Raw genomic sequence first — 13,845 nt, 5'->3', positions numbered from 1 at the left:
GGGATGGAGGTGAGGCTCACCGGCCTGTAGTTACTCGGGTCCTCCTTCTTGCCTTTTTTGAAGACTGGAGTGAYRTTGGCTYTCTTCCAGTCYTCCGGCACCTCCCCCGTTCTCCAGGACCTTTGAAAGATGATGGCGAGCGGCCATCATCTTAGGGTCAGCAGATCTTTTGGTACTGTATAAAATGGCTTTCAAAGTTCTCTGCTTCTGCTGGCACATAAATATGAAAGCTAAATCTGAGTAAACATTACATAACAACTTCCTTTTAGACTCTGTTTCATGGATCTCTTAGAAAAGCTCATTACTTTATTGCCTGCTAGAAGACCATGATTTTAAGACACTTTGACACTGTGAAGACACAGCATGCTGTAGACAAGGTATGGACTTGCTGCAGAGCCCATTCATGTAATGGGAAGATTTGCTCTGACTGCAGGGAACCTTGAATTGGGCCCTTTGAGAACAGGAATATTTTTCTTACACATCTCATCCTATTTCATTTACAGAATTCTACTTGGATTTCTCTGTCAACCCTCCACAAAAATGAAAATAGACAGTTGCTTTTATTATTCTTACTCATGTAATTCTGTCCAACTATTTCATTAACTTTTTGAGATGGATGACAAGCAGGTTTGGCCTAGGCTATTTTTAAAAAGGATGTGTTGATTTTTGTATGTTTTACATGAACAGAAGATAATTCATTTGGGAATTAGGGTCTTAAAAAACATCAAAACACTTGCAAACAGAATTCTACAGCTGCAAAATTACATATTTTGGCAGACGGTCATGGAAGCTGCTTCTTTTCCTATTCTTCTTAAACAACACTATTACTTGCTATAGAAGCACATATCAGATGTCCTGAGCAAATATATAGTCACATGCCTAGCAAATCCCTTGGTACTTATATTGCTGAGAAGCACTATGCACTTTTAACATAAAAGCTTATGAAATTTATTATTATTATTATTTATTATTAGGGAAAGACATTTGACTGACCTAATGTTTTTTTCCTGGAGAAATCATCATGGTATAGCTAAGAGCGCTTCCCAGTTAAATTACATATTTTAGGGATATATGTCTAAAGGGATAAGTCAATATGTCTAGGGATATATATATGTCTCTCTTTCTGGGAGACATTCAAGCAAATGCCAGTTCTGCAGGATATGTGCTGTACAAGGAGAAGATAGTGATATTCTGTCCCTACATTCCTTCCCCTGCAAAGTTGTAGTTTAGTGTGCAAAAGCCATTTGGCCCTGAAACACTAGAATAAGAGATAAGGAAAAAAAAGGGTACATTACAGGCTGTCCTAATGCTGTCCCAGTAGCAGATTAAGAACCTCTTACACAGAACTATTGTTAAAACCCATCAAAATGTGTCTAATAGTTAATTTGAGAGAGTGTAAATTAGTAGATTCAAGTGAATATTATTAAAAAATAAGTATTAGACAAAATTTCAGGCAAATATACTTTGGATGGCAGAACTTTCCCTGTCTGTTATACATTACTGGTATTTTTATATTTATTACTAAATGAACTGTTGACATTCACAAATATTATGAGCTGATTTATCTGCTTGATAACAAAGATATACATCTATAAATCTATCTATCTATCTATAGCCCAGTATTTCCACTTACAAAGTCATAGGAATCTTTACTTCTGGAAAAATAGAAAAAAAAAAAACCTTGGCTATAGATAAATTATGCAACTGCAGAAGACTAATGTGCTTTTTCATCCTTACCATGACAAGGAAGTTACAAGTAACTTCATTAATTTTTTCCCTCAGCTGTACAAAACAAGAAATGTGTTTTGATAATCATAAGAATGTCTAGGGGGAAAAATAAACCAAACAACAACATTGAATCACTGTTCCATTAAAGCTATAATCTTTTCTTTTCAGTTCATTGCTATTCTCATATCCTAATTCATTCTCTACAGGTACAAATGCAAAATGTTTCACCAAAATATCTTTTTTGATGGCGTGTGAAATTAGATCTAAATAAATAGCTGACTTTGTTTCATAAAGCACACTGGAGGGTGTTACTATAAAGTGAATCCTGGACATACTTACCACATACTGATTTTATTTAACATGTATGATTATTTAAGTTTATTTAATTTCTAATAAGATACTTATTACCACAGTCTTGCCTCTCCATCCTATGGCTGAAATTCCTGGGAAATCTTCTACCAGTTTCAGAATGAGGAGAACTTTTCTCCCTCCTCCTCACTGCACTGGGAGAGTTCAATGGTGGCAGGTAGCCCCTCTCCATTTTCCTCCCCCTGATTGATTTACCAAAAGGTGATATTTCAGGAAGTTACAAGTAGGCAACATTGGCTTCCCTCCTACACCTCTCTGTGCTACACCTCGAAAAATATTTTATTGTATTAGCCTGTTTTCATCTGCCTTGGAAAAAGATCAGTGTGTAGATACTGCTCCCAAAAGTATTCTGGAAGACACATGTGTAAACACTCTGTGAGTTGTTCCAGACCAGAAGGTGGATCTTACTCATGAAGATCATAGATATCTTTCCCCAGAGAATACCAAATTACCTGTACTGCTCCTGTTGGACCTGTAGCATCAACCCAGTGCTGGATACCCACCAGTTCCCATGATGTTCCCTAAGGCTTTGCAAGGCCCAGGCAGGAGTTAGACCTCAAGTGCATTGCTAACCATGCTGTAACATGTGTAGGAACAACTTGGTCTGAAAGTATCGTATGCGGGTAGAGTCTATTTTTATCCTTCTTTTATACTACATTGTATAAAACGCCTCTTCATACCAGTATGACTGGTTGAATGTCACTTCTACAAGTAAAGAAGTTTCAGAGTACAGCTTCTGTATCTACGCAAGGCTCAAGCTTTTCTAGGCCAAGCTGTAGGAGAGAAGATTGCTAAGGAAGACAGCTGTCTGTAAGTTGGCTGCAGCTGGACACAGCTCCATACTGCTTTCAAATAGCTGACATCAGTATTCCAGTAGATCCAGGAGCCTCGCATCTGCTTCTATAGAAAAGAATAACAAAAGCCCAACCAACTTTTGCATGGCAGAAGGCAGCACTGAAATCCCTGTAGTAGCCAGAAATGCATAGACTGGAATTGTAGTCATCTTGCATCTGCCCTCTCCATCCTCTGGAGTGCTTGAAGACCAGAATAAAATGGCAGGGGGAAACAGTAGACTGGAAACTGAACCTGAGGGTTTACACCAGATGAAGGCTGCCCTCTCCACCATAGAAATCACAATGGATTAATATGGCCAGAACATCAAACAGTAAAAAGGACATACATCACAAGTGAAGACTTTGGCATCATAATTATGCAAACATAATGAAGATCTACTTGATATTTATAAGCCTTTGCTTATCCAGATTTGCATAGGACATATTCATGTATAGCAAAGTATCTCAGGTAGCAGGCGAGAAGACCATACAACATGGATATACAAGCAAGTACATCCTATTCCCAAAGGTCAGTGATTACAAGAAATTTTTATACAAAACATGCAGAAATTCAAAATAGTGACCATGCAAAACATTCAGATTTGTAGGGGCTATGTCACCTCACTCCCTTTACCCCCTACTGACAGTTTTGTGGTATGTTTTGACCAATGCACATTCAACATAGCTTGGATTAGTTTGGCGTGAGGGAGATAAATTTTATTATAACTTTTACATCCATGCTCCCCTAGCAATGTCTATAGCAAAAGCAAAGGTAATATATCCTGTCCTTTAGAAAATGTCTGTAATAGCAAAAACATTCTAGCAATGTTTCTATGTATGTACAATTATTCTAATTGCTTCCATCATTAAGAACACCTAAGAGTATGTTATTAGATCAAGAACAGTTTAGTGAAGAGTACTTCAAAACTCATTTACTTACTTATGCATATATCCATCTGCGTTCCCTGTTAGGTTCATCTGCATAACAGTCTGAAATTCTGTCTCATTGCAGCAATACTTAAATACTGTGTTGTTATGGTGACAGCAAAAGATGTAAGATTTATTGTCAGAAAGACGTGGGCAGTGAAAACCAAAGTGGTAGCGACCTTTGTAGTCTGTGTATGGCTCGCAGACCCGAAAATGTGCAGACAGTGCTGTAAAACAGAGAATGATATTGGTTTAGTGCGTCACTCGTGTTTTCTGTATGCTGTGAACTGTAATTTTTCTTCGGTCAAGCTTAAACAATTACTCATTAATTTCTAAAAAAAATCTTAATGAGATGTTTCAAGATTTGAACATCATTGTATTCAGCATTAAAAGCTTAAAATATCCAGCGTTCTGCAAAATTTTGACTTCTACTATTATTTTGTTTCTGATTATTATTTCTTTTTTTAAAAAAAGAGAAATACCCTCCACACCAAGGAACACAAAAATATTTAAGGAAACAGTTTTGCATTGCTCTTTTATATATACAGATACCCATAAAAAACAAATAATGTTCATATTTTATCTTCATGAGTTTGCTTCATTATAGCTATAAGCCTATATGAGAACTGCAATTAATGTTGGGCAGTGTTTGATTTATAGTCACTATCAAAAATAGCTCCTCTCTTGTAAAGGCCATTCTTTGACAAGGATCACTCTGCTAAAAAATAGTAAGTATGAAACAGCATAATTGACCTGAACAACTTTAAATTTGCAACTGTTAGAGAACTGTTAGAGAAATACCGCTCTTCTTGAACATTCCTGCTTTTCTTCTTTATTGGATTCTCATGTTATTACATCTTTCAAAAACATTTTTCCCATAAGTATGTCACATTGATTTCCCTATCAGTTTTCCTGAAAAAAAAATTCTCCATGTATATCCTCCAAATGCAGACTTTGCAGACTATTACAGATACGTATTTGAATTCTAACAAAAATATGAGATTGATCCTGTTGCTTAATGATCAGACTTAAATATGGGACAGATTTGATTCCTGTTCTGTCCAAACGTGGGTATTTTATGGCAAATCAAATGGCATTTAGATGATTAAGCACTTAAATGCCTCAGGCATTTTGCAAATATTTGCTGCCAGTTTTAAAGCATGCATTAACTGCTTATATTAAACATGACACATGGTTTGACTAGTCATCACCACCAGGAAAAAGGTCAAAATATCCCTGAAGTCAACAAACATATAGTAAAGTGACCTCGTTTTGTACAGTCATACAAATTGATGGGGCAAGGTAACCTCTACCTGATGTTGGAGTGTAACTTTCTTCAAGATCAAGGAGTAGGATTTTAAATCATATTATTAGACTTCATCAATATAAGTGAGGTGGCAACCTTCACACTGCACTTCAGTAGTGATATAGTAGTGATATTTACACACAGTATTTTTATTAAAACTATCTAGGAGTATCCATCTAATCCTTCCATGACAACGACCAGGTACAGATGCTACAGGAGAAGATACAACTGTGCTAGACGGTGGAAAAACTCTCTAGCAAGGAAAATTCCTCTCCTCTCTTTGGGATGAAAGCTTGGGGAAGTGTGGCTACTGAAGAGAGGGAGAATGGAAGATAATGTCAGGGCAGAGCATGAATTAAGTCTGTGATTAAGATGTTTTGCTAATCAAGGACTTAAATATTAGAATGTGTGTCAGCTATTGAAAGACACACACAAGAAAACATGTAGCAGGGTATTTGAACTTTGGTTTGAATTTGCTAGTCAGTGGGGGAAAAATCAATTTATTGTAATCTGCCTATTTTTACTTGCTGTCTATGTTTGCTCTGGGAGTCAGAAATCTAGCAACCAAAGAACATTTTTTTACTGAGTATTTTTTTCTGAAAATAAGTGTACTTCAGTCTCACTGTGTACGAAGCCAGTCTGAATACTTGAAAGCCTCATTGCTACAGAAATTCTGTGATACAAGTAGTGGGACTGAAAGGATCCAAGTTGCCTGTTGCAAAGGAGAGAACTGTTTTTGAAGTGGATTGTCTGTGTAAATTCTCACACTATCTTTGAAATATCTATTACAGAGAAGGTTACTAGTACAGATCCTCCTATCTCTGTTCACATGGATTTCGAGAGAAGTCTGTCATACTTCAAATGATTGATTTCCACTCATCTTAAGATTTATCTACTCCACTTGAAAAATAAACAGATAATGTACATGAAGCTTTGACATCACCTTCCTATCTACTTCTAGTTAGATCTGTGTATTACAGATTAAAATTTAATGTAACTAGTAAGTTTGTCCAAGTTTTCAGTGGTGGCTGGTAATTATAAATTTTCCATATGTATTCAAAGCAATTTTGAGCCACCAGCTTGGTGTCTAAACTAACTCTTTTGCTTTACTGCTTGCTGCCACTGATGCAAAGAAAAGCAGGCCCTGAAAACTGCTGCTCTGGGAACTTGTCTGTTACTTGTGTCTTAACTTTTACTGTGTCTTGTGGAGCTAACGATAGTTATACTTCCAGTTATTAAGTGCAGTTCTCATACATATAAACATACATAAAGTCTGCACATCGAGAGTTTGGAAGTGAAGCATGGTCTTACAGACAGAAGTCTTTAAAGCTAGTGAAGTCAAAAAGTAATTGCTATTAGGTTTTCATTTCATTTTAAAAATGATGTTTGAAACGTTTTGGGAACAGCAGTATTCTGTAATTCTGCCATTCTTGCTGCATGAACCCAATAGCTTTCCTTCTTGGAAGCTGATGCATCTTGGACAAATATTTTATATTCGTGCCGGCTTATAAAATGGGGGTATAAATTAGCAAGGGTCTAAATTCACACCTACCTATTGCTGTAATCAAAATCCCCAAGAAGTAGAGTTAGGTTGGCATGAAAAGTGATTCCAGATTAAGCCTGCACTCTACATGCTAGTAATGAACATCAGCTAATAGCATACTTATAACTGAAAATCAGTGAGAAGGTAAGGCACATGTTTACAAAGACAAATTTCTGGCATTTATATAGTCAAACTGTAAAAATTCTACGTAATTAGCTTCAAATAAAGAAGCTGCACTTAAAAGGCAGCTTATTGCTTCTCCTAAGACAAAGCCAAGTCAGAACACTTGCTTTTGCATATGTTTGAGGGAACAAGTGTATATAAAGCAGTGACTGACTACTACTGTTTGCTCACATAGTGTAATACTGGGGTCCCATTCAACTGGAGCAAAGGCATCTAAATTGTGCTAAGGAAAATGCTTGTAGAAGTGGAATCTCAAGAGATCTCCACTAGAATTTCCTTAAAAAGAATGGGAAGGGTTTGGAAATCTAATGAAAATGAACAGAAAGTCCAGAAAGACTGAAACTGCTGGAAAAGATTTGTGCTGTGTGATTCCTGGGCTATATGCACTGAATTCCTCTTGAATTACTGGAATCACTTATGGACCAGGAAAACAGCTTTCTGCAAAGACTTCATCCTGAAAAAATGACGAAGAGGCTGCTATCCCTGGTTCTAGCCCACAGCAGAAGGTATTACATAACTAGGGATGCAGCGCCATGCATTGGGGTATCAGTGGAAGGACTGCAAAATCACGACAGCATTTTCAGATTAGGCAGAGCAGTGGTTAAATTGTTAATATTATATTTTTAACAGAAAGATTCTTGACAATTACCTCTGAAAAATGAACTGCCAATAATAAAACTCAACTAGAACACTTGCAAATGCACAACAAGACTGCTGACACCAAAATGTATGTTAATGCATTTAATGTTAAACTAGGGAATGAGGAAAAAATACTGAGTGCTCTAAGGGTAACAGTACACTATTGTTACTGGAGTATGAAGGAGTATAGAGGATGCGGAAATGAATAAGGAGGAATGGTGCATAAAACTAAATCTCTCTGAATTTAAAGCACCTTAAGAATGGAGGGTAGAAGAGATTGTGCTAGAAACACAAAATTTCTAAGACCAAATTATTTGGACTCAGAACCCTCTATTAAAAATAATCCATCACTACAGAAAACCTTAATGTCTCAGATAACTCCTGAAGAAAAAGGCAACTAATAATTGTAGGACTGTTAATTCTCAATGTAATGACTAGAGGATTTCTGCACGGGCAGTAACAGCAAACAATTAGGGAAGAACAAGCAAATATATAGAAGGAAAACTCTGGACCCACTCCCTGGTCACGTGAATTCATCTTCTATTCATAATATTGATTAGGAAAATGACATCCTATTTGTGTAACACATCGTGCTTTTTTACATGTATGCAGGATAACTATATGTCACATGTGATGTAAGTTAGTACAAGAACAGCTGAATTTCCAATTCCAGTCCTTTACCTGCTCATACATACTCCTGTGTGTGTATACAAAAATGTCCAATTGAGACCCTATTTGGCCTGTTTTCAATAGAAAGTCTTTTGCTCTACTTTCAAGAAATGGTCATTTAGCAAAATAGTGGTGCAGACTTTTTTTTTCAAGATGAGTAATTAAATAGTATTTTTGAAATAAAAAATTTTAAAATTTCAGTTTGCTTTTCCTTGTCAGTGTCCCATTACGTTTGCCTTCTTCCACTGATTTTTGAATTGAATTTCAAACACTAGCTTCCAATTACTAGCTGATTATTTATTACTCAATGAACAATTCATTTGGTCTGACTAGTTTTGAAGTAACCGAGGATTAAATTTGAACTATTGAAAGGTATATTTTTGAGACAAAAGTTACCTGCTGACAAGAGTAAGGAAAGCAGAACCATCAGCACATTCAAGGGCTGTTGACCACAACTTGTCATCGTTGACTTTCATTGGTCCATTAGAGAATTACCTGTAGAACATGACACGACATCATGGTTAAGTGTCTGTTTCATTTCAACTTCATTTATTCAAAGTTTCGCTTCTGCACAAGGCTGAAGCTACTTCATACAATATGAAAAACAAAACATAGCATGCTTTTTTTTCCTGAACTGAGTTTTAGAAGTGAAATAAATTCCCTTTTCAAGGATTTTGTTAGAATTCCCTTTATTTCACCATGAAACACACCTTTACACACCTTTTATTAGTAAGGAATAGAGATGAATCATGAAGTTCTTCTTGGATTTTCATACTTTTCCTGTAATCTCAACTCAGGAAGAGTATGCTTGTTTTATTGCTAATGTGAATGAAAGTCCTATGCTTGTAAGAACTGGAAGAATACAAACCAGAAAAAAAGTTTGCTTTGAAAGCCACTCTGTTTTACCCCATTAGAGGGTGCAATCGTTCAGAAAGTGGGTTGAGCAACTAAGCTGTTTGGAACATCTCTTAATTTTTATCCTCACTAGAACTGAAGCATTTATTGGAATTACTCTTTTTTCTTGTGTTCCTGGAAATGAGAGTGCAATGTGATGTATACTTAGATGTTGCTATCTGCCTTCCTCTGTCTGCTTCCTCATGTCTCCCTCACAATTGGGCTCAAGCAGTCATAAAAGGTTATCCTAGTTTTTTGAAGAACAGCCCCACAGCTAGGGGATCCAGCACCCTGATCTCACCCTGATAGCAGAAGATGACAAAGAGGTACTTTAATGGTCTGCATAGGAATTTGTGAGCTTGGGCTGTAAACTAGAAAGGCTGGACTTGCTCATTTAAGACAAGAAATGCCACCTTGCTGGTAACACTGAAGGCTGCTGGGGTTGTCACATTTTTGGATTGTTAAAACAACAAAAGCAGCTGAAGGTGCTTATAAATACGCAACGTAGAAAAAATACAGAAAAATGGCAATTTAAATCAAAAATTATATTGCTTGTTTCTGAAACGCTGACAGCTCAAGAGCAATCAATACGATAGCAGATGCTTCTAAAATCAGTGCCATAATAGCAATGTATTAATTGGGGTCTTCTGCAGGCTACTGAATTGAACTACAATGCCAAGACAATTGCACCTGTATGCAATAAAGAGGAAAAAGAAAAATCAGCACCACCATGAATAACTATATTCTGAGTAACATACATGGAGATGGGGTTACCTACTAAATTTTTATAGACAACAGATTGCTGATTATAGATTCTGTAACAAGTTATTTTAGCAGCTGAAAACAAGCAGAGCAGAAAGCTAAAATTCAGTGGTAACTTTTATACAAGGAAATACAATAAATTACATTTGTTATCTGCAAACATAAGCGAAATCCAAACTACTACAATATTTGTAGGTCTAAAATGAGTCAGATCCTCTAAAGGCAAAACATTAGATACCACAACACTTGGAAGAAAATATAATCATACAGAAAACTATGAACGCTAACAAAACAGATTAAGAATATTTCACTAAGCGTGCAACAAAAGAAGCAACTCTTTTTCAAAAGGAATATCACTTCAATTGAAATATCAAGCAAATTTACAATTAAAATGGCATAAATAGGAAAAAAAGATTTTTTTTTAACTGATACTACTGCTTATAAGCAAGAGGTTAAGAATTTACAAGTTTAATCGAGAAAGCGAACAGATAAAAAGAGCCAAGTATTGCCAATACTGTTTAGAGTAAATTGAGTAAGTTTTTTTTTTCCCCTGGACAAATCAAAGCTGTAGTGATTCTGATAGTGATCCGTTACTGTAGGGAAACATTAGATTCAATAGTTCTTAAAAAAAGAGAACTGATCAATAAGCACTTCTGCTGTGCATCTTGGAAAAGACAGTACTTAGTATAGCTGAGACTTAGTATTTCCATTCCAACATTTATTTAGCAGGACATTAATGAGCTGAAACTAAGATTCAGAATTCGAATTCTGCAATTTTGTGTAATTTGTATCCTATTATTTTAGCAGAGCAGATATTTTTCTCAGTTATTTTGGAGTTGAAACTGTGGCAGCTTTCAGAGCACTTGAAGAAAACTAACGACATTTTGAGCAGTAAATGGGATAATCCAAGTAATTACAGGCTTGTGAGCCTGAGATGGATTTAGAGAATGTTAATGGGATGGTTAATATAGAACCCAATTAATAAATAATTAAGGAGAATAATATAATTGATGCATATCATTTGGGCCTACAGAAAGGAAATTTCATCTCTCTCAATATTGTTGAGGAAGGTTGCTTAATAGGACCTTGGCAGAGTAGATTTCTGTAAAATATTCTACTTAGCAGCACACAATTTGACCCAGCAACAAGCACAGGGAGAAAACATAACAGATCGATCATGAAAAGCCTGAATCTGCTTGGAAATAAGGTGCCCTTTTTAAAAAGCAGATTCTTACTGGTAATTTTTAATCACTATTGTACACAGAAATCTAGAAGCTTTTGGGGGAAGGGGAGGAAGGATTTATTTAATTATGTTCAATAGAACTATCAACAACTTGGCATTTTAATCCAAGTCTTTAATAATGTGCCAACTCACACGATCAGAGTCAGGAAAGAGATATATATATATATATATATATATATATTTATATATATACACACACACACAGAGTTTTTTATATATACACACACATACACACACATATATATATATGTTTGTGATGATATGGAGATGCACTTATAACTTTTATAACTAGTGATTGAGCGATCATTAAACAGAATATGATCATTTGTTAAGAGAGAATCACAACTCTAACCATTCCCTGCATGACTTCTTCTCCTCCCTTTCTTAAGCACACTGTTGTCCAATTAACACTGTCATCATTAGTGTGTTGTCACTGAGCTGTCTGAGCCACTTAGAGCTGAATCCACCAGGTGAAACTGTTAGGCAGCAGAACAGGTGGCAGAGTAAAATAAAATGCTTAAATCACACAAAATATTTCCTAATGTCAGGCCAACAAACCTGAAGCGAGATGGGAACAGGGTAATTAGCAGTGACATAGCTGAAAAATTTGTTGTGGTTAGGGTTAACCATAACTGACTAGAGGCTTGAAAATTAGAGAACAATGTTTGAAGGAAAGAGGGAAGATTTTCTTCTTCGGAAGAAATAAAATTTGAACAACATATGACAAATCCAGTGGAGAAGATGAAGGACCTGGAAGCTAAGAGACTAGGCTTTCCTTTCTTTAAATCACTGATTAGACAGGTGGTCCAAGACACTAATTCCTCCAGCATTTTAAACTTATTTGCAGTCTCTGTCGTGGGAAGGAGAATCCTTTTCCCTATCCCTTGACCACCAGTCTTGCAATCTCCCCTGCTAGCAATCACAAGTATCTGGTGTTAGGAAATTGCAGCATAAAGGTTTGCTTTTGTTTTATGTTGTTTGTTCTGTGTTTCAACATCTCTAATGCGAAATGGAAATAACAGTCCTTTGCTTTGCTATCATGCCATGGAATAAGGCATGTGTTAGGAACATTGCTTGCCCTATCAGAAGATGTGACAGTAAATTATATAAGGAGAACAAAATTCAAAGGGAGGCTGCTGCAACGTTATAATCAGAGAGAATAGACATTAAAGGAAGATAAAAGTGGGCAGCTTTTTTGCGTCTGCAGACTGAGCTTTTGGTTGTGCTATAGCTTCTAATCTCACCATGGCTACAGAAGCTGAGCTTGCTTCCTTTACCCTCCCTCTTCACCATGTCCTCTAGGTGCAGTGATCAATTCTACATGTCAGATCTGCCATATTTTGCTTTTTAGTCAAACGCTGCAATTACTTTGGTAAGTTACCCTTATGGTTTCATCTAGCTGTTTTCTAGGAGAGTATCCGTGAATTACTGGGATCAAAAAAGAAGCTGCCATTTCATGTGGCAAGAAGATTTTATGTAGAAATACTTTTCTTCTACTTTGAAGAAAAAGGAAAGCTACGTTTAGAAGAGAGAAGTTTGAGACATTACATATTTTGCATTTTTTGTTATTAGAAAGAACAAAAGGTGCTAGCAAGAGCATTTACTAAATATATCAGCACTCTCTCTCAAGTCACTTCTCTGTATAGAATAACAGAGCAATAGGCCAGTAAGAATCCAAGAAGTCATCTAATCTGTGTTTCTCAGAATCTCCATCATTGGAGATTTTTTTTTTCCAGCCTCCTTGGGCAATCTACTTCCAGTGTTCATCTAATGTCATGTTTAACTTGTAGTTCCCTTGCTACAATTCAAGTCTACCATATCCTCAATAAAGTTGGACAACCATTTGCCTGCAGATGCATCAGTTAAACCTCTCTATCAACCTTAATTAATACATACAGAAAGTGCTATCACATCTTAACTCAGTCTTTTTCTTAAGCTAACAACTTCCAGATCTTATAATCCTTCTTTTAGGAACATATTTTCTATATTGTCTACCTTGCTAAGTCAAGGTGGACAAGAGCCACAGCTCTCCCATCGTCCATCCAGCCAGTCATTCCATCGTAGAGGCTGTCAGGTTTGTCAAATACAACTTCCCCGTGGTGAATCCATGCTGACTACTCTTGATCACCTTCCTTTCCTTGACATGCCTAGAGATGGTCTCTAGGATGAGCTGTTTCACCAGTTGGCTTCATCATATGGCTTCTGCTAATTCTTATCGTGTTAATCTAAACATATGTGGGCCTGCCAGGGTACAGTGAGACAGGTACATCTACAGACAGACATAACTATATGGGTAAAAATGTTTCCCTGCATGTGACAAAACTAAAGATGTCTCTCTCTTTACACTCAACTATTTCAGGCCTTCAAAGTTTAGCAAGGGCCAGTATCTTGGCTCTGGGAAGCCATGCCAGGGTGCCAGTTGTTGTGACGGGCTTCCCTACACTTGCTTCTGCAGTCTCTTGAGCGAGGATGTCATTTCCGAGATTAAACCATACCTAAAAAGGCTCCGATCTCCAAAATCCCTTCTTATTCTCTGCTGTCCTCCTTGCTACACCCTTACTAACCTCAGACACTGGCCAGGGCTGCTCCCCCATGCACTGCTTGCAGAGGGAGAACGACCAGGAGGGAGCGGACCATCACTAAGGATCTGAGTAACGTGGCCAATGCAGATGCAAGGTTTGAGAAAGGTGCTTAAAATTAAGTGGAAAACGGAAGGCTGTGATATGAACCTAACTTCTCATCCACCTCT

At 36.8% G+C, this 13,845-nt stretch overlaps 1 protein-coding gene across 1 annotated transcript in view; it reads right to left on the bottom strand.

The window, feature by feature from the left end:
* SHISAL1 (shisa like 1) overlaps positions 1-8,664 on the bottom strand; it is a 12,485-nt gene extending 3,821 nt beyond the window's left edge. The window contains exons 1-2 of the mRNA XM_026050329.1: positions 8,594-8,664; positions 3,871-4,084 (exon numbers count right to left, since the gene is read on the bottom strand). Of these exons, the coding sequence (XP_025906114.1) occupies positions 3,871-4,084; positions 8,594-8,660 (281 nt within the window). The 5' untranslated portion in view covers positions 8,661-8,664. The remainder of the gene's footprint in view (positions 1-3,870; positions 4,085-8,593) is intronic.
* Positions 8,665-13,845: the final 5,181 nt, after the last annotated feature.

Source organism: Nothoprocta perdicaria, unplaced genomic scaffold (genome assembly GCF_003342845.1).
Source record: "Nothoprocta perdicaria isolate Ctin4 unplaced genomic scaffold, notPer1 scaffold_68, whole genome shotgun sequence".
In the NCBI taxonomy this organism is placed as follows: Eukaryota; Metazoa; Chordata; class Aves; order Tinamiformes; family Tinamidae; genus Nothoprocta; species Nothoprocta perdicaria.
This window is presented reverse-complemented; position numbering and strand designations above follow the sequence as displayed.